The sequence below is a fragment of the Anopheles coluzzii genome, chromosome 3 (genome assembly GCF_943734685.1).
Source record: "Anopheles coluzzii chromosome 3, AcolN3, whole genome shotgun sequence".
NCBI classification, from domain to species: domain Eukaryota; kingdom Metazoa; phylum Arthropoda; class Insecta; order Diptera; family Culicidae; genus Anopheles; species Anopheles coluzzii.
Window position 1 is genome coordinate 19,827,958 of NC_064671.1, and position 26,046 is coordinate 19,854,003.

The 26,046-nt window shown below is 49.7% G+C and overlaps 8 protein-coding genes across 9 annotated transcripts; 5 read left to right on the forward strand and 3 right to left on the reverse strand.

Moving 5' to 3' along the window:
- Window positions 1-1,119: 1,119 nt before the first annotated feature.
- LOC120958668 (uncharacterized) lies at window positions 1,120-2,839 on the reverse strand. The gene has a single exon (XM_040381623.2). It carries the CDS (start codon window positions 2,719-2,721, stop codon window positions 1,306-1,308), a length of 1,416 nt encoding a protein of 471 aa, XP_040237557.2. The 5' UTR covers window positions 2,722-2,839; the 3' UTR covers window positions 1,120-1,305.
- Window positions 2,840-4,166: 1,327 nt separating this feature from the next.
- On the reverse strand, window positions 4,167-10,040 carry LOC120957557 (ethanolaminephosphotransferase 1). The gene is made up of 6 exons (XM_040379822.2): window positions 9,262-10,040; window positions 8,717-8,785; window positions 7,691-8,143; window positions 7,280-7,615; window positions 7,021-7,197; window positions 4,167-6,945 (listed from the first exon to the last, which is right to left on the reverse strand). The coding sequence occupies exons 1-6, from the start codon at window positions 9,316-9,318 to the stop codon at window positions 6,874-6,876; spliced, it is 1,164 nt and encodes a 387-aa protein (XP_040235756.1). The 5' UTR covers window positions 9,319-10,040; the 3' UTR covers window positions 4,167-6,873.
- Window positions 10,041-10,297: 257 nt separating this feature from the next.
- Window positions 10,298-12,820, forward strand: LOC120957524 (U3 small nucleolar ribonucleoprotein protein MPP10). The gene is made up of 4 exons (XM_049609416.1): window positions 10,298-10,539; window positions 10,617-11,259; window positions 11,333-12,119; window positions 12,208-12,820. The coding sequence occupies exons 1-4, from the start codon at window positions 10,430-10,432 to the stop codon at window positions 12,807-12,809; spliced, it is 2,142 nt and encodes a 713-aa protein (XP_049465373.1). The 5' UTR covers window positions 10,298-10,429; the 3' UTR covers window positions 12,810-12,820.
- A 46-nt stretch (window positions 12,821-12,866) lies between these two features.
- LOC120957525 (anamorsin homolog) lies at window positions 12,867-14,167 on the reverse strand. Its single transcript, XM_040379773.2, has 5 exons — window positions 13,941-14,167; window positions 13,661-13,861; window positions 13,397-13,576; window positions 13,204-13,331; window positions 12,867-13,123 (listed from the first exon to the last, which is right to left on the reverse strand). Exons 1-5 carry the CDS (start codon window positions 14,080-14,082, stop codon window positions 13,010-13,012), a joined length of 765 nt encoding a protein of 254 aa, XP_040235707.2. The 5' UTR covers window positions 14,083-14,167; the 3' UTR covers window positions 12,867-13,009.
- A 252-nt stretch (window positions 14,168-14,419) lies between these two features.
- LOC120957372 (protoheme IX farnesyltransferase, mitochondrial) lies at window positions 14,420-16,577 on the forward strand. The gene is made up of 4 exons (XM_040379562.2): window positions 14,420-14,710; window positions 14,921-15,245; window positions 15,319-15,514; window positions 15,580-16,577. Exons 1-4 carry the CDS (start codon window positions 14,600-14,602, stop codon window positions 16,439-16,441), a joined length of 1,494 nt encoding a protein of 497 aa, XP_040235496.2. The 5' UTR covers window positions 14,420-14,599; the 3' UTR covers window positions 16,442-16,577.
- A 513-nt stretch (window positions 16,578-17,090) lies between these two features.
- On the forward strand, window positions 17,091-19,491 carry LOC120956637 (parafibromin). The gene is made up of 5 exons (XM_049609418.1): window positions 17,091-17,488; window positions 17,611-17,985; window positions 18,062-18,778; window positions 18,846-19,075; window positions 19,145-19,491. The coding sequence occupies exons 1-5, from the start codon at window positions 17,358-17,360 to the stop codon at window positions 19,321-19,323; spliced, it is 1,632 nt and encodes a 543-aa protein (XP_049465375.1). The 5' UTR covers window positions 17,091-17,357; the 3' UTR covers window positions 19,324-19,491.
- Window positions 19,492-20,051: 560 nt separating this feature from the next.
- LOC120956638 (tetraspanin-6-like) lies at window positions 20,052-21,165 on the forward strand. Its single transcript, XM_040378280.2, has 4 exons — window positions 20,052-20,158; window positions 20,235-20,423; window positions 20,488-20,658; window positions 20,726-21,165. Exons 1-4 carry the CDS (start codon window positions 20,090-20,092, stop codon window positions 21,056-21,058), a joined length of 762 nt encoding a protein of 253 aa, XP_040234214.2. The 5' UTR covers window positions 20,052-20,089; the 3' UTR covers window positions 21,059-21,165.
- A 241-nt stretch (window positions 21,166-21,406) lies between these two features.
- LOC120956636 (hepatocyte growth factor-regulated tyrosine kinase substrate) lies at window positions 21,407-25,158 on the forward strand. Of its 2 annotated transcripts, XM_040378277.2 has the most exons (4): window positions 21,407-21,664; window positions 21,738-21,822; window positions 21,898-22,162; window positions 23,003-25,158. In XM_040378277.2, the coding sequence occupies exons 1-4, from the start codon at window positions 21,631-21,633 to the stop codon at window positions 24,947-24,949; spliced, it is 2,331 nt and encodes a 776-aa protein (XP_040234211.2). In that variant the 5' UTR covers window positions 21,407-21,630; the 3' UTR covers window positions 24,950-25,158. The 2 variants fall into 2 exon arrangements, with proteins under 2 accessions (XP_040234211.2, XP_040234212.2); XM_040378278.2 differs by lacking the exons at window positions 21,407-21,664; window positions 21,738-21,822; window positions 21,898-22,162 and adding an exon at window positions 22,202-22,353.
- The last annotated feature ends 888 nt before the right edge of the window (window positions 25,159-26,046 follow it).

A 26,046-nucleotide genomic window follows, 5' to 3' on the forward strand; every position in this document is an offset into this window, starting at 1 on the left:
GCGATCATGCCGGTGCTATTACAATCAACAAGGTTTACTACTAGAGATATTCTGAGACCTCCAATTAGAATCGAACTAAGTCCATACCTTGTAAGAACTTTCGCACTTAACCATTTAACCATCGAGACACCCTTAAAGCTACAATGCTTATAGGCCAATAAGTATGTAGCGATCTTCTGAATATGATCATTCTAATATTAGAACAAATATCACTTATGCTTAATGGCCCCAAAAAGAACACCTTCACCGACCACAATGTGCTGCCACAATTGTGACCTCACCTTTTCAGCACTTTCGCGAATAGCAATATCATCCAGATATCCCCTTTCGGGCCCAGCTGGCAGATCGTGGCGTACAAATGTTGTCCCGCTGCGGATCAAATGCGACATGCGCTCGATAACGACGACATTCACCGGAAAAGTAGGTCGCGGAATATAACGGCATATTCGTACGGTGTGTCGTACGGCAACTTCATTCGCTGGACTCTCCCGTTCTTCCTCCAGGGCCGGCCGGGTTGGGGGAGATCCCCTTGAACCTTTCCATTCCATTCCATTGCGGTGCGGGTTTCTGGTCGCATCGCTCCCGTTTCTCTAGCATATAATTGCCTTCTCACGGTGGACACGGCGTTCTGTTTGCTTCTCCTTCGCACCTTCTGTTTCCATTGAAACTTCACACCGAATGTTGATGGTTCGCCGCGGGGCCGGTTTTGTTGTAATCGGGCATTGCAATTAATCATCCTCGAAAGGATGACGATGATGATGACGATGATCTGTGTGTGTGAAGATTGTACAGTGAAAGCGGGCATCGACTGTTCGGTCGTAATCGTGATTCTGGAGCGAACGATGTACAACAGACTGAGAGATTGTTCTTAAAATACTCATCGCTGTGCCGATCGCCACTCGGCCCGGACCCTCCTCAGGTTAGGTTCTCCCGTTAGGTCTACGACGTCATTCCGATTATCGCGCTTTCCAGCACGCGCTCGGTTAGTCGGCAATGGTTCGGATGCGCCTGGAATTGCCGTGGATCGTGTGCGGAAGAAGCTACGGTTAATGGTAATCGTAATGATTCCAAGGCCCTCTGTGCTAATCCTAAAAATAACACTGATTACAACTGATCCGATCCGGAGTAGCATATATGGCTTTTTATTTGGCACAATGGCATCAATAAATAAACAGTTGACAGTGGAACGGGGTTTTCATCGCACAGTACAAATGTGCCTCCCTAAGCAAACGAACATCATCAAACTCTCCTTAAACCTACCTAAAACCTTAATCGCTAGGCCTCCGCTCCGCAACCGTACTGTGATCACGGCTGCACGAACTGACACACGCCGTAACTGTCCCGCTTCCGGTCCGGACCGCACTGCTCCTGGGCACCGAGTAGCCGCAGCTCCTCCCAATCCCCCACCACCAGTCCACCGTCCGTCTCGTCCCCGATCGGCGTCAGCTCGTCGTACTCCCGGTAGTCCGGCTCGAGCTGCAGCTGCGTCATGTCCACGTCGGAGCGCGCCGGCTCGTACTCTAGGCTGTCGAAGGAGGAAGGTGCATGGTAAGAATGGTAAGGCTCGACCAGTACGGTGGCCGGTGGAAGGTAGCCGCCCGCCGACTGCAGCCGTTCGTCACCCGGGTCGGCATCGCGCCCGATCGCACCGCCGTCGCTGCCGCTGCCCGGACGAAGCACTAGCAGGGAGTTACCGTCACGCCGTGATTGCGCGTTGTCCCCATCACCAGGAGGAAGAAGTAGGCGCAGGTTGTTAGTCGCACTAGTACTACTACCGCTAGGATTATTGCTACTGGTGGTGGCTGCCAGGGTGTTAGTGTTAGGATGTCCGCCGAACCGCAGCGCTCGCCCGTCGGCCTGCGGCTGGGGATAGTTACCTGACGGGAAGCGAACCAAACGGCTCGCCGCTACCGACGGTTCCAGGCTGAACGTGAACGATGATGGTTTGTTGCCTGCTGCTGCTGCTGCCTGATGGTGGTGATGGTCATTACTATCGGCCCCATCGACACTGCGCGCACTGCTCGACAGATCCACCTTGTACGGTGTGCGGCCCTCGATGAACTCTTCCGTCTCGAGCTGGCCCGACCGCTGGTGCGTTTCGTCCAGCACGATCACCTCCGGCGTCGCTTGGGCGATCTTCTTCTGGGCGGCCGAGTGAGCTTTGTGGTGCTTGCGCTTGTGCGACGCTTTGCGCGTTTGGTGCAGGGCGTCCTTCTTGTGGGCGGAGCGGGTCAGCAGATCGAGCAGGGAAGCGCCAGACGACGAACCGGACGGTACGACCACGATCACAAAGTTTTCCAAATCGGCCCGAATGTTGTACTTCCCCTCCTGGCGCTGATCGAACGTGATCGTCTTGCGGGGAGGTTTGGTCGTTGGCACCGAGGACGTCACACTAGCGGCCGTGGTGGGTGCTTTCGTGGTGGTCGAGGATGAGGTGGTTGGGGATGGCGATGGCGATGCTTCGCCCGTTGTCGACGGTACCGTTGTGGTGGAAACGCTTTCCGTGGGTTTCGTCTCGCTCGCCGTGGTGGTACTGGTGGCATCGTTCGCTGGCTCATCGTTACTGACCGGAAGCTTGACAGGTTCCTCGCTTGGTTTCACTTCAACTTCCACGGCTTCCGTGGAGGGCGTTATGGCGTTCGCCGCCTCATCCTTTCTTATCGTAGGCCCGGCGGCCACGAATGCCGCCAGCGCTACGAACAGCAGCGCAAATCGTAGCATGGTGAGTTACTGGGTTGTGTGTTGGAAGTTGCTTTCTTACTGGATGCCTGAGATGCCCCTGTAGCTCTTTTCTGGTTCAAGTTCAATGTGCGACTGCGCTCGGCAGAGCTGTGCGGGATAGCAGTCAGTCAGGGCACGGTCAGCTTCATCCCGGAGAGGGTTTTGTGCTAGAGGGATGAAAGCATAGAGAGCGAGATTCTCCAAAAAGCAAAACACAAGAGCGTGAGGTGATCGGAGCGCATCGGAGAGCTTATGGACGAGAGCGAATCACAGTACACCGGTCCGCGATCGCGATCGTGAGTTGGAGAAGGATCGGTGATAGTGAAAAAAAAGAACGCAGTAGTAAACAAACAGCAAACTGGTTATTGGGGGTGTCCAAGGGTGTGGGAGGGGTGTTAGAGGAAATTAAGAAAATCTAATCGTGATTGTAGGGGTTGCTCGGTTAGAACGTTGCCACTCTGCTATCATTCTGTAAATAGAGAGGCGTAAGATTGTGCTAAATGCAGGGGAAAAAGCTCCCAGTAAGGTTGATATTTTGTATAGGATATTGGATAACATTTAATATTTATGTTTAAAAAATTGCTTAAATTCTGATATATTTTTTGGAATTTTCAAATTGCTTAAATCTTCCTTATACGAATTCATATTCTCATATTCTTCATATTATTCTAGTTGTACATTCATATAATTTCCAATTAGAAAGGACATTCTCTTGCAAAATCAGGGTAATTCCGTGTCACTTTCACGAACCGATTCGTTCGATACCATTATCAACAACGAGAGACTTTCTCAGCTCAGCACAGCCATAAGAACTAAGATTTTCGAATGGTTTCACAATGGTCTTAGGCTGGTACATAAGGCGTGCGTCTGGCAATTAGTCGAGAAGACGACGGTGTTTGGAGAAGACGTTGCACCGGCGAAACGGGAATTGGCAGAATGTCGGGCAAGCAGCCCTAGAACACAGCAGATCATAACGGCATCCGAGTGGGTTAATGAGAGCATGGGAGAAAAGCTACCGGACAAACTGGTTGCCCGGCCGGACCGTGTGCGCGGAAATGGACCGAAATCAGAATTTAAAAAAAAAAAGAAAGTAAGGAGTCCAAGTCAAACCTGAGCGGATAGCAGTTCTTTTGGAAATTTCCGTCTCAGTCAAACGATCAAATAGTGTTTGGGTGTTTATAATTCTCTAGATCTCTTTTGTTAAGTAAATATATTTGGAATACTAGAGAATAGTGTCAATGGAATTTATAAGGTACAACTATCATGTTAACAGTCCTATCACGACACTACGAAATTCGCTCACACGGATTAGATTCACATATCACAAGGTTCGCACAATTAGCAGCACCGGTTGCAGCGTGCGAAACTTGATCTTCAAAAAGCATTTACAATGCTTCGCTAAATACTCTGCAAAGATAAATTAAAACACAAACAGACGCACGAAATAAGTGGTTTTAAATTAATTATTCACTTTTATTGACTTCAATACCAACGTACGGAAGATAATAATAATATTAATAGAAGAAGAAAACACTGTACTGGCCTGGGCCTTTTTGGGCTTTTTGGGGTTAGAGTTTCGCGAGCACGTAACGAAAAGCTGGTAGGGTTGGAATACAAAATGTGATTTTTCTTTTTAAACTTAGCTTCTGCACCTTAAGGAGAGACACCCCTTTATATTTGACGTCGGTTTAATAATGTTTGATATACACATTTATAGTCGCATAAATACGTCGGGCTAACGGCACACTCCATTTTGTCATGTTGCGTTGTCATGTTGGTAGGAGTACACGTAAAGTCTGGTTTGATCTGCCTTTTATTAGCACACGCTCGCTCGATATCTATAAAACCCTCGATCAAGTTTGGAAACGGTAGCTCTTCCTGCTTGGTTTCCGCACTATTTCGTGTTCGTCTTGCCTTTCTTTGAATTCCTTAGCATGAGCTGCAGACAACAAGCGCAGCACAAGGAAGCAGACACACAGAGAATCGGTTATTAAATTAAATTCTCAGTTTTCTATTGAAACTTTGTACAGGGTTAAAATTAGTGAAAAAAAGGGGGAAATGAAAAACAAATCCATAAATACGTGAACAGAATGATGTACATTATGGCACTGTGCCTGTAGAGCAGTGTATATGGAGCATGTGCGAATGATGGGTTGACGGTTGGATGTTGTGAGTGATGTTGTGAGTGATGTGTGTGTGTGTGTGCAAATGATAAGAAAATTATCCTAGCAGCAGCCGTTACAAAAGCTCGTGCTCCTGGCGCTTGGTTTTGGTTTCGTTTCATCACTTTATCATCTTTTTCTTTTTGTTTGTCACTGCGTTTATTTCACTAACATAATTCTAATTCCTTTTCTCGCTGCACGTGCTACAAGCAACACGTTTTGGGGGTTGTTTTGCACCGGTTTTCTTCTTGCTTCTAGAGCTTTGCTAGCAAACCCACACGCAACCGAGCACGCCGCAAACTGTAATATCAACGTAACTGCTGTTCAAAGTTGGCAGCAAATACATAACGCGTTCTGTGGGGGGGTCTACTCGTTATTGTCGTTAGTTTTCCCTCGTTTCCCTCGGGGACTGTTAACATGATGTGTCAAAACGAGATCGTACGGTTGGTTAAACACGTGCTGTCCGCTGTAACACAGCGCATCAAGCAGAGACACGGCATATGCAAGGCATATACATACAACACATACACACGTACACCACTTGTTCTTCTTTCTATTTTAATTTTCAATCGAACAAATAATAATTCCTCAAAAAAAACAACAATTCATTAGATGCTAATGTTCTGTCAATCTGCGTCTGCGTATGCTGCTTTTGATCTGTAAATTTAGTTCTGCTTGCTTGCCCCTTTTGTTGGTCGGTCTGAATAATAAATTGTCACGATTATAAAATGCAAAAATCTGCAGCCCCGCGTAATGCGTAAAATACATACACTATACAAAAACACTGTGAAACACGGGGTACACAGAGAACGTGATTTGACGACAAATCGTGCGCAAAGTTAGGCGTTACTCATACGCTTGGAGGCGTAAATCTGACGGCTTGGCTAATTCTTTGATTCGTTCGCGATATGGCGATATAGCTTTTTGATTACACGCTGTCCTCCTCGAAAGTCGCTGTCCTCCTTTCCATTTACTTTCGCGGTTTACGCACGAGCTAATGTAATTCTTACGCGAGCATTATATATATGTACATACAGAGAAATGCGTTACCAGTGTTTTAGAGAATGTAAAGTTACTGTTAGTACTGTTTAACTACAAAAACGGAGCGTGCAATGTCACGGAAGAGCGCAGGAAGCGGAGATAGGTTAGACATTAAACATACTTCTTCTTTGGAGGTTTATAACGCTAAAGTTAATGGAGTTTGCCAGCTTACCAGTGTCAATAATTAGCCGGTGTGATGTCGAGACAGCGATTAGTGGTACTAGTAGAGAAGCACGTTATAAATGTGTGTGTATGTTTCAACATACACAAACCCGCTCGTTAGTAGTTAAGAAAGAGTAAATTGTGAGGTATGTAGATGGGAGATAAATACCGCGTCATGATATATCGGTATACCGTTGCTGCTTAACTTCGCTCGGCCTCAGTATGGGGGAGTGCATTTTAGTAATACTAATTCACTTTTTCACCTCTGCGATATGGTACTGCGGTTGACTGTTTGGCTCCTGTTAGGCCAATGCGACGATCACTTTGCTAACTTAATTCCTGCATCAACATAATTCTTCCTTTTACACAATTCCATAAACAGCGCTTAATCTCACTGCACACACACATTAGGCTGTGTGATAGATCGTTCGATAGTTAAAGCCATTGGTTGCTGTGGTGTGATGGCGATCACTTTGCTAACTTCCACACCAGCAGCAAACAAACAAAAACATCAAGTATCAATAAAAAGAAGCGTATTTCGATTAAATTCAACTGTAATACGTGCGTGCCCAGGGACCCGACCGCTTAACGAGGGCATGAAGCAACATGAAACACCCAACGACGCCCCCCTTTGTTAAGCCTTGTTTTGGTGGCGCCGCTTGGGTATTGATCTTTGAGGGGGGTGGACGATCTTCTTAGCCCCCGGTAGCGTGCCACCGCAAATTGACACCTTACACACTGTCGGACACTTAGCAAACAGCTGCTAGACAGCATACAGCAGCGTTTCCTATTCTTTGGATTCTTCCGGTTTCGTCACCATAAAGCACCGTCGGTTAAAGTGTACACACATTTGCTGCACCTGTAACAGGTGAAAGATTTGGGGTGGTTAAAAAATGGATTGCTTTCACCAATATTGCAAACTACCAGTACGTACCACTCCGGAACCGTAGTGCCAATGGGCTAGCGAGGATCCGATCACGAGCAAGTACAGTATCGGTCGTTCAAGCAGGGGCATCGTGAGGCTCATTACGATGGCCGCGCATAGTACGCCCGTCATCCAGTTGAACGTTTCCGCCGTCGTGTTGGACATTTGTGACACAATTAATCGACACTGAAATTAAAAAAAAACCGTTACATTTTGAATCCATAACAAACCGCAAACAACAAATGTGAGGAACAAATGAAATACGCACACTAATGTTGCTAAAAATGGTCCCCGTCATGATGTAGACCGCACGCGGATCCCGGTTCATGATGTCGCTCGGCGACACAAACACCCACAGCAGGCAGACGAACATGAAGCTGCCGTACGTGAACAGCGGTCGCATCGCTTCCTTCATCGTGCGCATCTTGCCGGTGCGGTCCTTGTACGAGCGGTACATGTTGTACACCACCATCGGCAGATTGGACATGGCACTCACGTGCAGGCACAGCTCCATCAGCTGACCGGCCGATACACCCCAGGGCAGGTCCACCTTCCACAGCTGATAGCCAAACATCCACGTCGCTAGGTACATCAACACCGAACCCTGCCCGGCAAAAAGAAGCGTGTTTTTTTAGAAACAATTTTATCAATAAACGAAAAGCAATGATTGCCCACTTACCCACATGCCGAGATCGTACCCCCAGGGCAGATACAGCACGCCCGTGTTGTACTTCTCCCAGTGCGATAGATAAAAGTTGAAAAAGATCGTCCACATGATGTAGTACATGCGTATCGGCGGCACCGACGTCGGGCCGCGCCCAAAAATGCTGTACAGACAGGCGGGGATGAAGAACGCCGAGTACGAGTCGAGCCCATGGTCGAACAGCTCACCGAGCGGGCCGGACAGTTTGATTCTTCGCGCCTGCTTGCCATCGATGCCGTCCAGCGTGTAGGCGAGGAAGATGTTGACCGCAGCCACGACCCAAAACCAGTTCGGCACGGGTGTGGTGTTTTCCAGATCCGTGCTCGCCCAGAAGCCCCAATCGTACCAGGACAGCATCACGAAGTTGGCCACCGTGAACAGGAAGCCGGCAAACGTCATCAGGTTCGGTGCAATCCATTTTGGAAAGTACTGCCGGTGGGAGGGAAAAGCATGACAATGGTCAGTAAGATACGGGTTTTATGCTCGAGGCAGCAATTTCGGCATCCTATTTCTAATCGCAACAATACCTTCGCGACACTACTTCCCTCTTATCAGTCTGTAGTAAAAGGGCTGTGCGAGCGACAGCAGGAGGTTGATACCGGTTGGGCAGAGGGGTTTTTATGTGTATGATGCAATCGAACATTACTGTTTTGGGGTTCTTTTTTCGATGGGGAGGGGAGAGCTACCCAAAAACGCCATTTATGGCACATTTTCTTAAGCGTTGTCTATCAGTACGAAGAAAAACGATAACAGGGCCCCGACCGACATACCGGACATGTCTAATCAGCGATAAGGGAGCGACTTATTGAGAGAGCGGGTGGGGGGGGGGGGATATTGCTTCATCCCTGCTACGACTCATCCGTCGCTAGCTTGGCGCGCATTCGTTAATATTTACATTTAAGCGGGGTGTTGCCAAATTTGTTTGAGCGTGTTAGAAGGCGGCATTGCTGCATGCAAAGCGTTTTTGAGGGAGGAGGGCACACGATAGACGACGGAGCTTACCTCTACGAGCCAGTTCCAGAACGGATGCATAACGTAAATACTGAGCGGTGAGGTGTCCTTGGCATTGTACTGAAATGGGACAGATGTTGTTGATTAGTTATCACGTAAATGGGGGGAGTAGAGGATAGAGAAGCAAGATACAGTTGATAAATAGCGTTCGCGCAATTAATTGCATCGCCTACTACCCAAAGCAATCTACCAAAAAGCATTTCAAATGCCTTCAACGCCAGTCGCCAGTAGACGCCAGACAAATTATATAGGCTAAAAATAGAGTCATAGAAAACATAGTAGTCCACCGTTCGGCTATGGAAGGACGATATTTGGTCGATATCGCCGTGCACAAAGCATCTTGTGACGCGCGTTTCTATTACAAGATGCCGCTTTCGGACTGGGGGCCCACCTCAAGGACATTCACGATGCACGCCACGAGTTGGTTTGACCGGATTCGTTCGCAGGGGGAAAAAGGCCAACAAAGCCACCTCTTCTCGCCTCCCCCAACTGACCCCACTTATGTAACGAGAGGGGACCACGCGGAGTGTCCTTACCTTATAATTATCGAACCCGGCTAGATGCTCCTTGGTCAGGTAAGCGTCACTGGTCATGGTGGTAAGTTGTTTTAGCACGCAGCCACGGGCACACACGCGGGGGGGCTTCCGGTAACGGGAAGGAGTTAATTAGGAAATCGTGCGCTCGTCTCAATCACCGCCGAGGAGGGGTTGCTACTGCTTCTGGCTGCAGTAAACTCGAAACAACTGCACACGGAGCAGGGGGACGACGGCAGCTTTCGGCCTTAATTCCCTTTTGCTACTGACCAAATCGATCGCCGGGCGGGCTGCACATCGACAAGCGACTCACGACAGCGACGACGATTCGAACAACACACACGTCCGTCTGGAATGTGTGGCCGCGGGGCGCAAAATGATAATCGCCGCCCGTTGTCTGTTGCGGAGGTTTGCCGGCTGAACGCGCCGCAATGATCGATACACGCGCACACACACACAAACCCACACACACACGAGCGCGGTGGCTGCGTTGTGCCTTATTCTTTTTCAATCGCGGCACCGGACAAGCGCTGCTGTTGCGTTGATGGATAGTGCGCGACCGCTCGACGGGAACGGGAACACGCGCGCGCCAGATGATGATGATGCTGATGATGGTTGCGTACGCGAAAACCACACAGCATGCAAATTGTTCGATTTTCCTCGAACCACACCTGGGGGTGGGGGCGGGTTTTCTTTGGCAACTTTCCTCGCGCCGCCGTGCGTGTTGTTTGGTGCGGGCAGCGGACGGCAGCTAGGACGGTTCTGACAGCTGTCAAAACCGACGAGCGCAGGTGCGGTTTGGTGGTGTGCGTGTGTACAAAGGACATGAATTGGTCAACTATTTTACGGAATTGTTTTATGAAAAGGGAAATTTTAACACAACTTTAAGAAATAAATGTATTTAAAACAATACTTTGAATGTGCTCGATCAAGTCGCCTTTTCAAATTTAATCGAAAATTAAATAACATTTCAAATGCATCAAAATAGCCGCCGACCTTAGGTAGCCGCCACTAACATTGCCGCCCGGGTTTATTTACTGTCGAACTGTCAAAACACAAAACACACGTGCGGCGTTCGTAGCACATTTCCTCGCCAAAATTGCTCCAGAAATGCTCGAGCCGCTACAATCATTCTAAGTGGAATTACAGCACACAAAACAGTCGTAACAAAATGGTTAAAGCAACGACGGCATCTCCGCTGCTGGCGGGCACGCAGCTCGACCTAAAATCGTACGTGAAAGAGTTCCGCAAGCACACCAAACATCCGGAGAATTTTATGAAGTAAGCACCCGTGTTGGAATTGTTGTGGTTGTCCAGGAATACAACACACGCTTTAACTATTCATTCACCTGTTTCAGGGTGCAGAAACCGCTGGCGAAAAAGTTGAAGCAGTTCGTGAAGGAAATCTACGATCGGGGCACGAAAAATGCCACCGTCACGCAGGATGGGCCGGCCCTGCCGTACCTGGACGAGCTCGTCACGGAGGAGATGGACGACGAGCAGATCTGGCAGCAGCTGGAGCTGAAGAACGATCACTTTATCGATCAAGATTTGAAAAAGTTTCTGGAGGTGGTTTCGAAAAACGAGAAACGTTTGCAGCTACCATTCACCACCAAAACGCAATCGGAGGTGGGGGATGATTCCGGGGCGGGTTCGTCCGGCGAGGAGATGGACGATTCGGACGAGGCAAATGAAGCGAATGGCGATGGGATGGAGTCGGAGGAGGAGGAGGAGGACGAACAGGACGGCGAAGAAAAGGATTCGGACGAGGAGTTAACTGAAAAGAAGACGAAAAAGCTCAAGAAAAAGGACAAAAATGCCAAAAAGAAGAAAAAGCAACCGAAAGGGAAAAAATCGGTCGTCGATGATCGGTTCTTCAAGCTGGACGATATGGCCCGGTTTTTGGACGAGGAGGATGAACGTGAACGGCGCCGGCAGTACGGGTTGGCGGAGAAGAATCCACTGATCGAGGTGGACTATTTCGATGAACACACTGGGGAGGTACGTGTGCACGTGGGAACTCCATGATAGGTGAAAATTATTTTGAATTTAAACGGTTTCTTTCCACCTGCAGGACGATGGCGATATTTCAGATTTGAAATATTCCGACTTCTTTGAAGACGAAGAAGATGAGGATGATGATACGGATGAAGATGATGATGAGGAGGAGAAGGATGATGATGCAGAAGAGGAAGAGGAAGATGCTAGTGCTGCGGAAGAGGAGGATGAGGATGAAGACGATGAAGAAGATGAAGATGAAAGTCCTGATGGTCAGAAAGATGAAGAGGAAGGCGAGCTCTCCGACGAGGCAGAAATGGAACGCAACCGGAAGCTGCGGTACGAAATCTACAAAGAAGAAAACGGCATGTCTCCGCCTCGGTCGGAAAAACCGCCCAAAAAGGCAGTGATCGATCAACCGGACACGAGTGATAGCGAGGAGGAGAAAGCTCCGGACGGGCCAAAATCGTCGTACGAGCTGCGGCAGGAGAAGCTGAAGGAGAAGATTTCCAAAATGGAAGCCGGCATGCTGAAGGACAAACCGTGGCAGCTGAAGGGTGAAATTTCGGCCGAAACGCGACCGAAAAACTCGCTGCTGGAGGAGGTGCTGCAGTACGAGCACACCACCCGCCCGGCCCCGGTCGTGACGGAGGACACGACGATGCGCCTCGAGGACATCATCAAGCAGCGCATCCGCAACAAGGCGTTTGACGATGTGGAGCGCAAGGTGCGGCCGCCGGACAATCCGCGCGAGTACCGGAAGCAGCTGGTGCTGGATGGGGAGAAGAGCAAACTGTCGCTGGCGCAGGTGTACGAGCAGGACTATCTGAAACAGCTCGAGTTAGCAAACCCGGACGCTGCAGGTAAGGGTGGTGTTGGTCATTTTCATCCCAAACAGTATTCAATATTATTATTCGACATTCTCACAACACGGTTTTTGTTTCTTTCCAGCGCAAGCAGGCGAAGAGGAGGAACCGAAAGAGCACAAGGAAATACGGAGCATGATGAAGGTGGTACTGGCCCAGCTCGATGCCCTCTCGAACTTCCACTACACGCCACGACCGGCCGCCCCGGAGCTGAAAATCCTCACCAACACGCCCGCCATCAGCATGGAGGAGGTTGCCCCCGTGGCAACGAGCGATGCCACCCTGCTCGCCCCGGAGGAAGTGCACCGACGACCCAAGGGCGACGTCATGTCCAAGGACGAACGCACCAAGACGGATCAGAACCGCGAGCGGCGGCTGAAGAAGCGCTTCCAGCGGGAAAAGTACCGCCGCGAAACGGAACGCGAACAGCGCCAGCTGGAAAAGGCCAGCGCGAGCGGCATGGCCAAGCAGAACCGGGCGCTGCAAACGTCGCTGCTGAAGAAGGTGACGAAGGCAAAGAACGTGCAGCAAATGGCGGAAACTTCCACCGGTCCGTCCAAATCGTCGACGGCGTTCTTTTCGCAGCTGCAGGATGAGGTCCGGTCGCAGGTGAAGGCGAAGACGGACGGGACGAAAAAGAAGAAGAAAAACACGGAAAACCTTATCGCTAGTAATTTTAAGCTGTAGTGTGCGAGCGAGATAAATGTTAATTAAAAAGAGGATGGGAAATCGCTGCAGACGGCATTTTCCAGGCAAATAATTAGCAAAAGCTTTTTTATTATTGTTTTCCTTCCTTCTTTTTCTCTCTTCCTTCTCTCATATCACCCGCAAATGCACGTCCTAAAGACTTCTATTGTTAAACGTAACGTTCTATCAGGATTTGTGGTTTAAATGTCCGCCTGCATTTGCGTATCGGTGAGTACGATTTTCTCGCCCGGTTTGAATGCCGGCATGCCCAGATATGGACAGGTGGCACAACGGAACGCATCTCCCAAGTAGCACTGTAAAACGGGAGGGAAAAAAGGACTCATCAGCATGCAATATTCTTCCAGCTAAGAGGATCGCTGTTTTAATAACTTACACTTCCGCAAGAGGATTTCGCCGCCGATGTGTCGGTCAGTGCTTTGCCCTTTGCTTCCGCATCCAGCTCCTCCGCCAACCCGCAGGAACAATCCTTGCATGCCTTCCTTTTGCCCGTCGTTCCACAAACTGGGTAGCATTACCGAATTGACAATTAGACTATTGAAGAGGTATGAGTCATTCCAGGTGCTTACCTCTCAGCGATTCCTCCGTCGGTTTGGCCTTATCATCCTCATCCAGCAGCTCCTCGTCGTCGATACGCTCCTCCTCCTCGTTGTCATCCAGCTTCCACACGGCGGCAACGTTAGATTTTTTCGCAAACGATAGCTTCGATTTCGATCCCACCTCATAGTCTGGCTTCTCGGCAACATACACTGCAAATACAACCACCGACACACGTAAAACCACACAGAAAACCAGATTGTGGTTTGGTTGGGCCCCAACCCCTTCTCACGTACCATTACTTTCCGATGCCACAATGTTGATAAATCCCGCCAGCAGCAGATTAGAGCGTGCCTGTTCGACGCTCGCTGCTGAATCATCCCGAAACACGCACTTCCCCTTGGGCTTGAGCAGCTTGACCAGCAGCGTAACGAGGGGAGAATTTCCGGTCGCAACTTGGGCCAGAATTACATCAAACTGTGACTTTCCATACTCGGCTGGAGCAAAACACACAAAGCAAATCGTTAAAGGAAGGTCATTTTTGTACGGAACACGGACTTTGCTTCCAGAACTTACCAAGCTGAAGGCGCTCTACGTTTTCCACATTGACCTGCACGTTCGGAATGGTTTTGATTGCGTTCACTTCCTGCTCGATCTCGGGCCCCACCGTACCGGCCCACAGGTACAGGACGTGGTTATTTTCTTGCACGAAATTCATCTTTTGCTGGGGCTCGTTTGGTGGTCAGAAATTGTGATACCGTTCGTTCTTGCTCTTGCGAATTGAACACAACACGGTTTGACGTTTCGACGGCGCGAATGACATTTGTTGTGCAAATTGTCGATGAAACCGTTTGATCGATTTTGCGTATTTTTTAAACAAAATTATAAATTTATTTCGTGTTTCATGTTTAACTTTCACCATCAAATAATTGTGATTTTTCTCTATTTTTCATGAAAATAATTGTCACATTTTTAAAAATAAACGTTGATGGAATTTCCCACTGTTTTTTCATCGATTTGCAACCCTTCATGCATTTGACAGCAGCATTTTCACGTGCGGTAACTTTTTCTTTACGTCGCCAGCAACCCCCGATAGGGCAGCACAAAACAGTGACCGGGGCATCTCGCCAAAGCGATGGGTTTCTAGGTGCAAACGCACCCCATCCATCGAGCTGCTCGAGTTCTGTTGCCTGAACGCAACGTAAAATGCTCCCAGTGTTGTGCCGCCCAGTGTAATGCATAAATTCCTCGCAAACGGGCGGCTATGGTGCGACCTCGTGCGTCAAGCCGGACCGAAAGCCACCAGCGGTCACCGCCGTCCACCGTTCGCCTTCTGCACTCGGCTGGTAAGTACGGATAGAGTAGTGTGATGTTGTTTTGATTGTGTAATCAATCGATGAGCAAGAGCGGAGCGGCCGCCCTTTCGTTCGACGGTGTGACGAAATTACCTTGAGTGAGGGAGACCCCGTGCTCAACCGTGCTCTATTCTTGGCCTCTGACGCTTCTGTGTGTGTTTTTTTTTTTAATTTGCTATATTTATTTCCTCCTAAACACAGGACACCACTGGCACAGCGTACCCTTCGTGTGCGGTCGTACAGCTGTACCCGATCCGGAAGCAGCACAGCGGAAGTAATGAAGGCGATGCGGCAAAAACGGCTCCCCTCCATCGACCGGTGGCCGTTCCGTTGGCCGTCCCGCTGTCCGTGGTACCGCCGGTAGTGGACGCTAAAGCCATAGTTAGTGAAATCAGTAAATCGGTCGGAACGCTGCGCAAGAGCGGTGAGGATGGCACGAAGGAAGTGGTTGCCTCCGTGACGTCGCTACCCGGGCTCAGTCGGTTGATTTACCATTATCTTATGTTATCAAAGATCCGATTGACGTGTAAGTGCACACAGATAAGGAAGGGGGATTTCTGGCGATGCGTAATTTGTCGCTTCTCTTGCCCCATTTGCAGCCCTGGTGGTGATGACCGCGATGGCCGGATATGCGATGGCACCGGGTTCGTTCGAGCTGGGGACGTTTCTGCTCTGCTCGGCCGGCACGACGCTCGTCTCGGGTGCGGCCAACTCCATCAACCAGGTCATTGAAACGTCGTTCGACGCACAAATGCCCCGCACGCGCAACCGAGTGCTCGTAAAAGGACATCTCTCGTAAGTATCTACGAAAGCAGTGATAGAATTCATTGTTTATAATGTTTCATCTTGTGTGTTTTTAGACGCCTGCACGCGGTCGGCTTTGCGCTCGGTGCCAGCACGATCGGCTGCAGCATGCTGTACTACGGCGTGAACGAAATGACGGCCGCCCTGGGCGCCGCCAATCTCATCCTTTACACCAGCATCTACACCCCAATGAAACGCTACAGTATTCTGAACACGTGGGTCGGCTCGGTCGTCGGCGCCATTCCGCCGCTGATGGGCTGGGCTGCCTGCACCGGCGGCGACCTGGGCGCCGGCGCATGGATCCTGGCCGGGCTGCTCTATTGCTGGCAGTTTCCTCACTTTAACGCGCTGTCGTGGAACATCCGGCCGGAGTATCTTAAGGCCGGCTACAAAATGATGGCCAACTCACACCCGGCCCTGTGTACGCGCGTTTCCCTGCGGCATACCGGGTTCATTGCCGGTCTGTCGCTGCTCGCTCCCGCGCTAGATGTGACGAACGTTTGGTTCGCGCTGGAATCGCTTCCGCTGAATGCTTACTTTGCCTATCTGGCGTACGATTTCCATCAGAAGGCGGACAGTAAAAGCTCGCGCAAGCTGTTCCGCTTCTCGCTGCTCCATCTGCCCCTGCTGATGGCACTGTTTCTGCTGAACAAAAAGCACTGGCAGTTTAGGGAGGACAAGAAGAGCGGCGAAACAACGGTCGAGCTGCAGGGTGGTGGTGCCATCACTGCTACGGGTGTGTTTGTGAGTGGCGGCGAGCGGCCGGGGGAGCAGGGCAGCGGCGAATACCTTGTACCAAATATTGTGGCCGAAATTGGGGCACAGACACCGTCCCCCGGCAGTATCAAGGCGATCGAGGAGAGTTTGCTATCGAACGTGGCCACCGTGCTACCGACGGCGGGTAAACAGAAGCTTTGAGAGGGCTCTTGTTTGTGTGGGTGTGTCCGCGTATTTCCGGTGCTGCAAGGATTTATTTGTACAAAGGAGAGATAGATTTACGAAGTGATATAGAAGTCAATGATAAATAAAATGGCCCCGAGAAATTAACTGTTAACATTATCATAGTTTTATTATGTTTTAATTAAGTAAATTGAAGTAGAAAATATAAATTTTGAAAATTGTCACCAACGCGACTGTTTGCGGACTGTTTGTAATTTGAATCGTTATCCAAACAGTGGGTCGTCTTATAGCAAAATAAGATTTTTTTTTAAATCTAATTTATGGTAAAAAGAGTTGAGCAATAAATCGTACACAATAATGCGTAATTCATTTAAAATAGAAGAAAATAAATTTAACGACAAAAGTAAATAAATGAAAATAAGGCTAGCACCAGCTACGGCCACAGCACCAGCTTGTTGACAAACAATCTTCAACTATTTAAGAGTTTTATCAATTCTGTTGATGTGAAGTGCTTGCCTTTCTTTACTTTTTAATAAAAACCATATTTAGATTAAAAAAAAATTAGAATATATTTCTTCTTATTTTCTATTTTTTAAATAAATAATAAAAATTGACCACATGATCACACACTGTCCACCGATTGTCCTCCGCGAGCGCATCTGTCAAAGCAAACGCCATTGACAGGAAAATAGAAGCGTAGTGCGTGTTTCTTTTTTGCTGCAAAAACTCTTTGCTAAAGTGTAGTTTCGTAGGCTGTGTAAGGAACCGTGTACCGTTTTCGTGGCGACCGCGTGCCGCGTTTTAGAAGTTAATTCCCGCGCTTCAAATTAGCATTAAGTTAACGTCCACCCCCCGGGGGTAGCGGGGATTGTTGTGGTTTGGTATTGTGCGAAGCGGCGTATTACCTCAACCAAAGCGAGTGTAATCACCAGCCATGGCCGATCCGCTGAGTCTGCTGCGCCAATACAACATCAACAAGAAAGAAATCATCGAGCGCGATGGCCAGATCATATTCGGCGAGTTCAGCTGGCCGAAGAACGTGAAAACCAACTACCTAAAATATGGGTAAGGCCCGAACTGGCTAGCCCACCCCCGGTGTTGCCTACGGTTGTGTTCTCTTCCCTCTCTTTCTAACACGCCAACACTGCTCCTGGCTGGGCTGGTTGTTTGTGTTTACTTGTTTGCAGCTCAGGAAAGAAGGGTGCCCCGAAGGAGTACTACACGCTCGAGTGTTTGCTGTACATTCTTAAGAATGTGGGCCTGCAGCATTCGGTGTACGTTCGGCAGGCGGCGGCCGAGGACATACCGGCCGTCAATCGGCCGGATCGAAAGGAGCTGCTGCAGTATCTCAATGGCGAAACGAACACCTGCGCCAGCATCGACAAGAGCGCGCCGCTGGAGATCCCGACGCAGATCAAGCGGCCGGCCGAGTCGGACGGGCTGGACAGCCTGGCGAAGAAGGCCCGGTACGAGGACACGCAGGTGCAGAAGGTGAAGGAGCAGCTGGCCGCCCGGTTAGACGTGAACAAGAAGGAGGCATCGGTTAACATAGACAACATTAAGTGAGTGAGATGTGCTACTGTCCTGCATGTGCCTGTGTCAAATCCGTTACACAATTTCCCTTATTTTTTGTCGTAGATCGCTCTCGGAAACGATGTCGGTGGAGAAGATTGCGGCCATCAAAGCGAAACGTTTAGCGAACAAGAAGGTCACAATCAAGCGCACCGACAACGACGACGCGATGGGCGTCGGGCCGGATCTGCGCGTCATCCTCGACTTTGACGTCGACTCGACGAAGGACATCGTGAGCCGGGAGCGGCAGTGGCGCACCCGCACGACCATCCTGCAGAGCAATGGGAAAATATTTGCCAAAAACATTTTTGCCATCCTGCAGAGCATCAAGAACCGGGAGGAGGGCCGGGGCCGCCCGGCGCAGCAGCCGGTGAAGCTGCCCGAGCCGCCGCGCGTCATACGGCCCCAGCCCCAGCCGACGCAGTACAATCGTTACGATCAGGAACGGTTCAACCGGCAGAAGGAGGAAACGGAGGGCTTCAAGATTGACACGATGGGTACGTACCACGGTATGTCGCTGAAGCTGGTAACGCAGGGCCAGGCGGGGCAGAACAAGGCGCAACCGAACAGCTTGAACAACAACAACAGCAGTAGCAACAACAATCTGTCGGCCAGCATGCCGCCGGGCCGGCCGAAGGAGCTGATACCGACGGCCCAGGCACGGATGCTGGCCCAGAATGCGCCCAGCAAGCGGACGTCGCGCACACCGATCATCATCATACCGGCGGCGACGACGAGCCTCATTACGATGTACAATGCGCGTGATGTGCTGCAAGATCTGAAGTGAGTATGGAGGTGCTTGTGCTTTGTTTCAAACTAATCCAATTCTATCCCTCCGTTTGCTCCGTAGGTTCATTACGACCGACGAAAAGAAGCGTGGTGGATGTTCGCGCGAAACCGAGGTGCTGATCCAGCGACAGAAGGCGGGCAATCTGACCGTGCCCTACCGCGTGATAGACAACCCCTCGAAGCTGACGGCGCACGATTGGAACCGGGTGGTGGCTGTGTTTGTGATGGGGCCGGCCTGGCAGTTCAAGGGCTGGCCGTGGGACGGCAATCCGGTGGAAATATTCTCCAAAAGTAAGTATCTGCGTCCTGGGACCTTTCTTTCAGCCCTGTTTTGCTCATACTCTCACTGCGTTTCCACAGTCGCTGCCTTTCATCTACGGTACGACGATCTCAAGCTGGACGCGAACGTGGCCAAATGGGCTGTGACCGTGCTGAACATTTCGCGAACGAAGCGCCATCTCGACAAAGCCTGCCTGATGGCCTTCTGGGAGAAGCTGGACCTCTACATGACCAAGTACAAACCGGATCTTCGGTTCTGAATGAAGGCCCCAGCACCTTTGGGGTGGGCGAGTGGAAGGGAGGGAGCGGGGGCAGGGCTGCGAGTGTAAAGGAGCTTATCTTTCTAGCTCTGCACTGTCGCTTCGGAGCCCCCTTTGGGGGGCGCGCGTAATAAAACAAAACGATAGGAATTATTTTTAAAAGCTCAACCGGTTCATGTATTAGACATTTTTGTTTACAGTCGAAAGAATTACTATTTAGGGTAATTTACACACACACTGTTCTGACTAGCTTTTGTTGAAAGAACTTTAATATTCGAAAGACTGTGTGCGAAATAATTCCGATTTAATTACTCTGCCACCTAGCACACCCGGAATGGTAATGAACAGTGAAGCATTGATTGCGAATAATTTCACCACCCAGCGCTTTGTCCACACTTGCTCCCGATAAACCGAAATCGGGCGGGATTAGCGGGGCAGGTGATTAAGATATCGGCAGGACACGACGCACAATAAGCGGAGATAAAACCTCCGATACAATGGACTGTGTTTTTCTTCTTCTCTTACAGCCATTCCGTGTGTGAGTCAAGGAAGACCAGGGCGAGCGTTTATCTGCTGCGATTTTGCCATTCCCCACTGCTGGTCTGGTTGAACGGGAGCGGACAGTCGATTTTGTTCTTTTCAAATCGGGATAGTGTATGTATTTTGGTGTTTAAAAACAATTGTGAAATTGACTCGTTAAAGTTCATTATTGTCTCTATTTGCAGATCAATTTTAAGTGCCAAGGATCGAATCTGAAAGCTTCAAAATGCGGTCTGGTCGCAGAGCGCTCAATATGATCAAGTATCTGATTCTGATGCTAACGTTTATGTGTGTCGTAAGTGTTGTTTTTTTCTTAACATCCTTTAAATTTCATTTAATTGCGATTGTCCTTCTTTTCGTCCCTTGTTAAGGTGATCGAAATCATACAAATCGTGGTCGGTGCCGTCCTGCATCGACTGTTCGCGACGTACACCGTGTTCATCGACAACGACTTTGTGCGTGCCACTCACTTCCTGATAGCGGTTGGTATCGTGCTAGTGTTTCTATCGATATTTGGCTTCGCCGGTATTATTTTCGAAAATGTGATAATGATCTTTTTGGTACGTATGCACCGCCGTGAAATGGTTTGTGTAGGTTTAAATGATTCATTTCTTGGTTTTCCAGTACGCGGGCTTGTTTGGTTTGATGGTGATACTTGAAATCATACTCGCGTCGGCCGCCTTCTCGATGTACAACCGGGTGGACAGTATGCTTACCCGCCGGATGAACATCGCGATACAGAAGTTCTTCTCGGATAGGTTTATGCGCGCAAGCTTCAACCACATGCAGAATGAGGTATGTGTAAAATGTTTGAAAAGGAAGGTAACACAGGTGCTAATTATTTTTTTCTCTCCTACAAAAGATGAACTGTTGCGGCATTCAATCGTACGCCGATTGGGCCAACTTCCATCCGGAGCGTGATCTGCCTAACTCTTGCTGCCGGCGGGTGGATGATGGCTGTATGCCGCACGAGCGTGGCTGCCATGCGCCGATGTCGGATTTTATTGGCTCACGCACCCACATGATCGCAACCGGTACGGTAATTATTATCGTGTTTCAGGTGATTTGTATCGTTACGGCCATCATTATGGGGGCGCGGCTGTCCAAGTACAAGCAGCAGCTGAGGGCGGCCGGTATGAGCCCGGGCCCGGTGACGGCACCCGAGCCGATCATGACCGAGAAGCCGAAATATTGATCGATTGGAGGAGTTTTTGGTCCACCGGGCACGGGAGTATGGGTTTTTTGTACGTTGTAAATGAATGTAGCGGGAACAAATGGGAAAATAAATAAAGATAGCCTTTTTTTGTTGTTTATAGCAAAATGCAAATTTCATTAGTATTGACGTAATTTCTTATGAAATGAAATGTAAAATAATATATTTATTTGAATTTAAATGCGAAGGTAAACATTATTTTAAATAAAACTCTTCTCATATCTTCTAACGGTAAATTCAAAAACATCAAAACAATTCTCCAGTCAGCTGTCCGTTTTGACAGCGTACGAGCTCACGCACACTACCACAACGTACTGCTGTCATCACACGGCTGTGGGCTTATCAGGGAGGGGAAAGAAAAGAAAAGCAAATGATTTCTGTTTGTTCGTAAATACGTCATCCAGTGAACCTGGTCCCGAAAAGAAAGCAAAATCATCTGTGTTTTTGAGTCACTTCCTGTACTGCTGAATTACACCCTGAACTGGGAAGCAAAAAACAGCAAATAGTTTTTTTTACCAATCGTATCGAAACACCGTAACACCACCAATTGCACAATGTTTCGTACGTCCGTGTTTGACAAAAGTTTGGGTAAGTTGCTCGGGAAAAGGTAGAACTATGCAAAGGGAGGTGTTGTGTTGATGTTGTTTTTCGCCCAACTTAGAAAATGCCACCAGTAATCTCAACCTGGAACCGGACTGGCAAGCGATTCTGGTCATCTGTGATACAATCCGGCAGGGTGATGTGAAGTAAGTAAGCGGTACGGGAGGGTCATATCTTTTCAACATTCATTGCTTACGGTTCCTTCCTTGTTTATCTTCCAGTGCCAAGTATGCTGTTGGGGCGCTCAAGAAGAAGATGCAGTCACCGAACCCGATCACGGCCATGTACGCACTGCTGACGCTGGAAAGCATTGTGAAGAACTGCGGCACGCCGGTGCACGATGAGATCGCGAACAAGGCCAACTGCGAGCTGTTCCAGAATCTGGTCAACACCACCAAGCACGAGGAGGTGCGGGCGAAGATGCTCGAGCTGATACAGGCCTGGGCCTACGCGTTCCGGTCCACCATCAAGTATCGCTCGATAAAGGTAAGGTGCCGTTCGTCGTGCCTTGTGTGTGCGCATTGTCGACGAGTTGACAGTCGGTTGCCAGCGTTGAAGGCGAATGCAACGCCTGTGTAGAACAAAAACACGTCGGTCTTGGTATTCAGTGTGTTGTTGTTAATTGGATTTGTGTGTGGGGCAGACAGTGTGACTCACCAGTGCGCTTTACCATGGCGGTACGGATCATAAGGAAATTGTTGTATTTTATGCATATTATTCATTTCCAGAATATCGTGCCATGAGGAGAATAATGTAATTTTGATATTTCGAGGCAGTTTTATAGGGTTTTCCTGGAGTTCTCATAGTTGTGGGACTCTTCCTTGACTTTTTCTTATAAGAAGTGAACTTCATACATTGGACTCTATGGCACCCGTTTTGGACAGGCTCCTTCGAAATTCCTATTGGATTTGTTCAACAAGGGTGCTATAGAGTCCATTTACCATTACATCAAGTTCATTTCACGTAAGAAAGAGTCATTAAAGTATTCCACCGCTATGAGAACTCCCGGAAACCCCTGTAATGATTTTCATTGCAAATTTGCACCCAAATCATTACAAACAGAAGTGTGAAGACTGTAAAGTGCAGTGCAGATCAGATACGTTTTCCAAATTTGCTGTGATTTACATCGGAAAGAGTCTTTTTTTAATCAGATTCAGACTTTAAATGTCTTCCTTGGCAATATTATTATGGCAGCTCGCTGTTTCTTTGTCTTCATGGGCAAACATTAACCCTTGACGTCACTCAATGTACATGTTTACATTTTCTCGGTGCTTCTGTTTATTAATGCACACATTCCTTTCCTCTTCTTTCCGCCTTTCCGTCTAGGATACGATGAACATTCTGAAAACGGAGGGCCACAAATTCCCGGAGCTGAAGGAAGCCGACGCCATGTTCTCGTCCGACATCGCCCCGGACTGGGTGGACGGGGACGTGTGCCACCGCTGCCGGTCCCAGTTCACGTTCACGGTGCGCAAGCACCACTGCCGCAACTGTGGCCAGGTGTTCTGTGCCCAGTGCTCGTCGAAGAACAGCACGCTGCCCAAGTTTGGCATCGAGAAGGAGGTGCGCGTATGCGACGGCTGCTACGCGCAGCTTCAACGACCGGCGGGCACGCTGGTGAAGAAACCGACCGAGGAGGAGGATCTGCCGGCCGAGTATCTGAGCAGCTCGCTGGCCCAGCAGGCACAGGGCCCCGCCCGCAAGACGGACGAGGAGCTGCGCGAAGAGGAGGAACTGCAGCTGGCCCTCGCGCTGAGCCAATCGGAGGCGGAAACGAAGCAGCAGGCGCAGGCTCGCCGATCGGCCACGTTCCACAGCAAGGCGCCGGAATCGCCGGAACCGCAGACGCCCCAGGCACAGGTAAAGCGAAGCCCATCGCCCGCCGAGGAACCGCCGGCCGACCCCGAGCTGGCACGCTACCTGAACCGCAACTACTGGGAGCAGCGGCAGGTGATGGAATCGCCGGCCTCCCCATCGGCGCCGAGCCCGATGCCCAGCCCGATGCCGTCGCTGCAGCCGAGCCTGCTGATGACGAAGAGTGCGCCCGAGGACGCGGAGATCGACGAGTTCTCGAACATGATGAAAACGCAGGTGGAAATCTTTGTCAACCGGATGAAATCGAACTCGAGCCGCGGGAGGAGCATCTCGTGCGACAGCGCGGTGCAGACGCTGTTCATGAACGTGACCTCGCTGCACGGCCGGCTGCTCACGTTCATCAAGGACATGGACGACAAGCGCATGTGGTACGAGCAGCTGCAGGACAAGCTGACGCAGATCAAGGATTCGCGCGCCGCGTTGGACGTGCTGCGGCAGGAGCATCAGGAGAAGCTGCAGCGCATCGCGGAGGAGCAGGAGCGGCAGCGCCAGCTGCAGATGGCCCAGAAGCTGGAGATTATGCGCAAGAAGAAGCAGGAGTATCTGCAGTACCAGCGGCAGGTGGCATTGCAGCGCATCCAGGAGCAGGAGCGCGAGATGCAGATGCGCCAGGAGCAGCAGAAGGCGCAGTATCGTATGGGGACGGCCTTCCCATTCATGGGACCAGGGCCAGCTCCGGGTCCGCAGGGATCGCCGGTCCATGTCGGTGGATATCCGGCCCCTGGTTACGGGCCGTACGGACCGATGCCGCCAACGAACGGCACCATGCCACAGTATCAACCGCAGCCGCAACAACAGCAGCAGCAGCAACCGCAGCCACCGCAGCAGATGTTTTCGCCCCAGCACGCCGGGCAGTATGTCGGAATGCCGGGTGCGACTGCACCGGGAGTGGACGGGCAGGTACCGATGCAGCAAGGACCGATGCAAGCACCACCCCCGGGCCAGCCAGGGATTATTCCACCGGGGATGAACGTGATGCCGGGGCAGGTTCCACCACCGGGCGGTATGAATATGCCGCCCGGTCACATGCCAGGTGCACCGATGATGGGACCACCTCAGCAACCTCAGCAGCAACCGCCTCAACAACAGCAACAACCGCAGCAACAATTACCACCACCACCACCCCAGGGTCATCCGACCGGGCTGATGGGCGGAAATCCGATGCAACCGCCGAACGCTGCCGATATGCAGCAGCAGCAGCAACAGCAACCGGGTCAACTTCCACCGCAGGTCACCATGCAGATGCCACCGGCGCCGATGGCACCTGGGCCGGATACTGCACCGGTTACGGCTGCTCCTCCTCCACCCGCTGCTGTTGCTCCACCGGCTCCCCAGCAGGCACAACCGGTCGCTCCGAAACTCGAGCCAGAGACGGCGGAATTAATTAGCTTTGATTGAATGGATGATTGGATCCCGCAATGATATCCCAATATTTAGCGTTACGCAGCTATCTTTAAAAGCTTTTTTTCGGTTCAATACTTTCTAATCACTCTGAACGAGCATACTATCCCTTAGAAATGCTAAAATGAGGCCAAAAATGGCTCATTTCACATTATGTATCGCAGGTCCATGTATAGCGAATAAATATTGTACATCAAATGGTTAAATTATGCATTTTGTGTGTAAGAAACGAAACAAAAAAACAAGTTTTGGGACGATCTTCTTATTTCTCTTGAATTTTGTGGACGACACTGTATGCTTTGGGCCGGGTCTTAAGATTCAAAAAGAATTTTTATCTTTTTATTTATTTTTTACATTTATACCTGTTCTGAATTTTGGGAACCGGTTAACATGGGTAGTCAATAAACAACACGACCTTGTCGGGGGTCGGCGCGACTTTACATTGTCTGCTACGCAGCCGGTTCTATGGGATCAGTAGAATGTATATTTAGGTCCGAGGCTTATTCCGTAATACTCAATATACATTAGTAATTATGATATTACAACGCATGTTATTGAGGCATGCTACAATTACAGGACTGCACTATAGAATTTGAAGACACCTTTTACCACAGAGGGTTATGTCCAAATAAACGGCTTCCAAATCCATTTTCATGCCGGTGATGGAACTGAATCTAACTTCAAATCGAGGCTGGAACTAATCCCGAATCATATCTCGGTTCTGATGCTGATCCTGGTTACATACCGGTTCCGAAACTGGTATGTAATCCCCCTCATCACAAACCGATACTTGTCCTGGAAGTAATCCTTAGCCCATACTGCTCCTGAAAATGATAATAAACTAATACCAGTGACATTGATATTCAACTCATACCGGTCCTGGACCGATTAGGAACCCACATCGCTTATGGAACTGATCATGGAATCGAACCCGATCACATAATGATCCTAAAATATCCTTTAGAACTATTCAATTGAACTAAAATTCTGGAATTGCCACTAAACACACTCTGGACTTGGAACTGATTCTGAACCCGTAGCGATCCTTGCACTGGTCCATAACACACACATTAATCCTGGAACAGATCTAGAGC

Bases quoted from the DNA above. Each gene is read 5' to 3' on its own strand.
- LOC120958668 (XM_040381623.2), bottom strand. From the start codon at position 2,721: ATGCTACGATTTGCGCTGCTGTTCGTAGCGCTGGCGGCATTCGTGGCC.
- LOC120957557 (XM_040379822.2), bottom strand. From the start codon at position 9,318: ATGACCAGTGACGCTTACCTGACCAAGGAGCATCTAGCCGGGTTCGAT. The intron at 8,786-9,261 runs GTAAGGACACTC...GTCCCATTTCAG, and splicing joins CCGGGTTCGATAATTATAAG to TACAATGCCAAGGACACCTC. The intron at 7,616-7,690 runs GTAAGTGGGCAA...TTTGCCGGGCAG, and splicing joins GGTACGATCTCGGCATGTGG to GGTTCGGTGTTGATGTACCT.
- LOC120957524 (XM_049609416.1), top strand. From the start codon at position 10,430: ATGGTTAAAGCAACGACGGCATCTCCGCTGCTGGCGGGCACGCAGCTC. The intron at 10,540-10,616 runs GTAAGCACCCGT...CACCTGTTTCAG, and splicing joins CATCCGGAGAATTTTATGAA to GGTGCAGAAACCGCTGGCGA. The intron at 12,120-12,207 runs GTAAGGGTGGTG...GTTTCTTTCCAG, and splicing joins AGCAAACCCGGACGCTGCAG to CGCAAGCAGGCGAAGAGGAG.
- LOC120957525 (XM_040379773.2), bottom strand. From the start codon at position 14,082: ATGAATTTCGTGCAAGAAAATAACCACGTCCTGTACCTGTGGGCCGGT. The intron at 13,862-13,940 runs GTAAGTTCTGGA...GTTTTGCTCCAG, and splicing joins CGTAGAGCGCCTTCAGCTTG to CCGAGTATGGAAAGTCACAG. The intron at 13,124-13,203 runs GTAAGTTATTAA...CCCGTTTTACAG, and splicing joins CGAAATCCTCTTGCGGAAGT to TGCTACTTGGGAGATGCGTT.
- LOC120957372 (XM_040379562.2), top strand. From the start codon at position 14,600: ATGCATAAATTCCTCGCAAACGGGCGGCTATGGTGCGACCTCGTGCGT. The intron at 15,246-15,318 runs GTAAGTGCACAC...CCCCATTTGCAG, and splicing joins ATCAAAGATCCGATTGACGT to CCCTGGTGGTGATGACCGCG. The intron at 15,515-15,579 runs GTAAGTATCTAC...GTGTGTTTTTAG, and splicing joins CTCGTAAAAGGACATCTCTC to ACGCCTGCACGCGGTCGGCT.
- LOC120956637 (XM_049609418.1), top strand. From the start codon at position 17,358: ATGGCCGATCCGCTGAGTCTGCTGCGCCAATACAACATCAACAAGAAA. The intron at 17,489-17,610 runs GTAAGGCCCGAA...ACTTGTTTGCAG, and splicing joins ACCAACTACCTAAAATATGG to CTCAGGAAAGAAGGGTGCCC. The intron at 19,076-19,144 runs GTAAGTATCTGC...GCGTTTCCACAG, and splicing joins GGTGGAAATATTCTCCAAAA to TCGCTGCCTTTCATCTACGG.
- LOC120956638 (XM_040378280.2), top strand. From the start codon at position 20,090: ATGCGGTCTGGTCGCAGAGCGCTCAATATGATCAAGTATCTGATTCTG. The intron at 20,159-20,234 runs GTAAGTGTTGTT...TCCCTTGTTAAG, and splicing joins TGCTAACGTTTATGTGTGTC to GTGATCGAAATCATACAAAT. The intron at 20,424-20,487 runs GTACGTATGCAC...TTGGTTTTCCAG, and splicing joins ATGTGATAATGATCTTTTTG to TACGCGGGCTTGTTTGGTTT.
- LOC120956636 (XM_040378277.2), top strand. From the start codon at position 21,631: ATGTTTCGTACGTCCGTGTTTGACAAAAGTTTGG. The intron at 21,665-21,737 runs GTAAGTTGCTCG...CGCCCAACTTAG, and splicing joins CGTGTTTGACAAAAGTTTGG to AAAATGCCACCAGTAATCTC. The intron at 22,163-23,002 runs GTAAGGTGCCGT...CTTTCCGTCTAG, and splicing joins TCAAGTATCGCTCGATAAAG to GATACGATGAACATTCTGAA.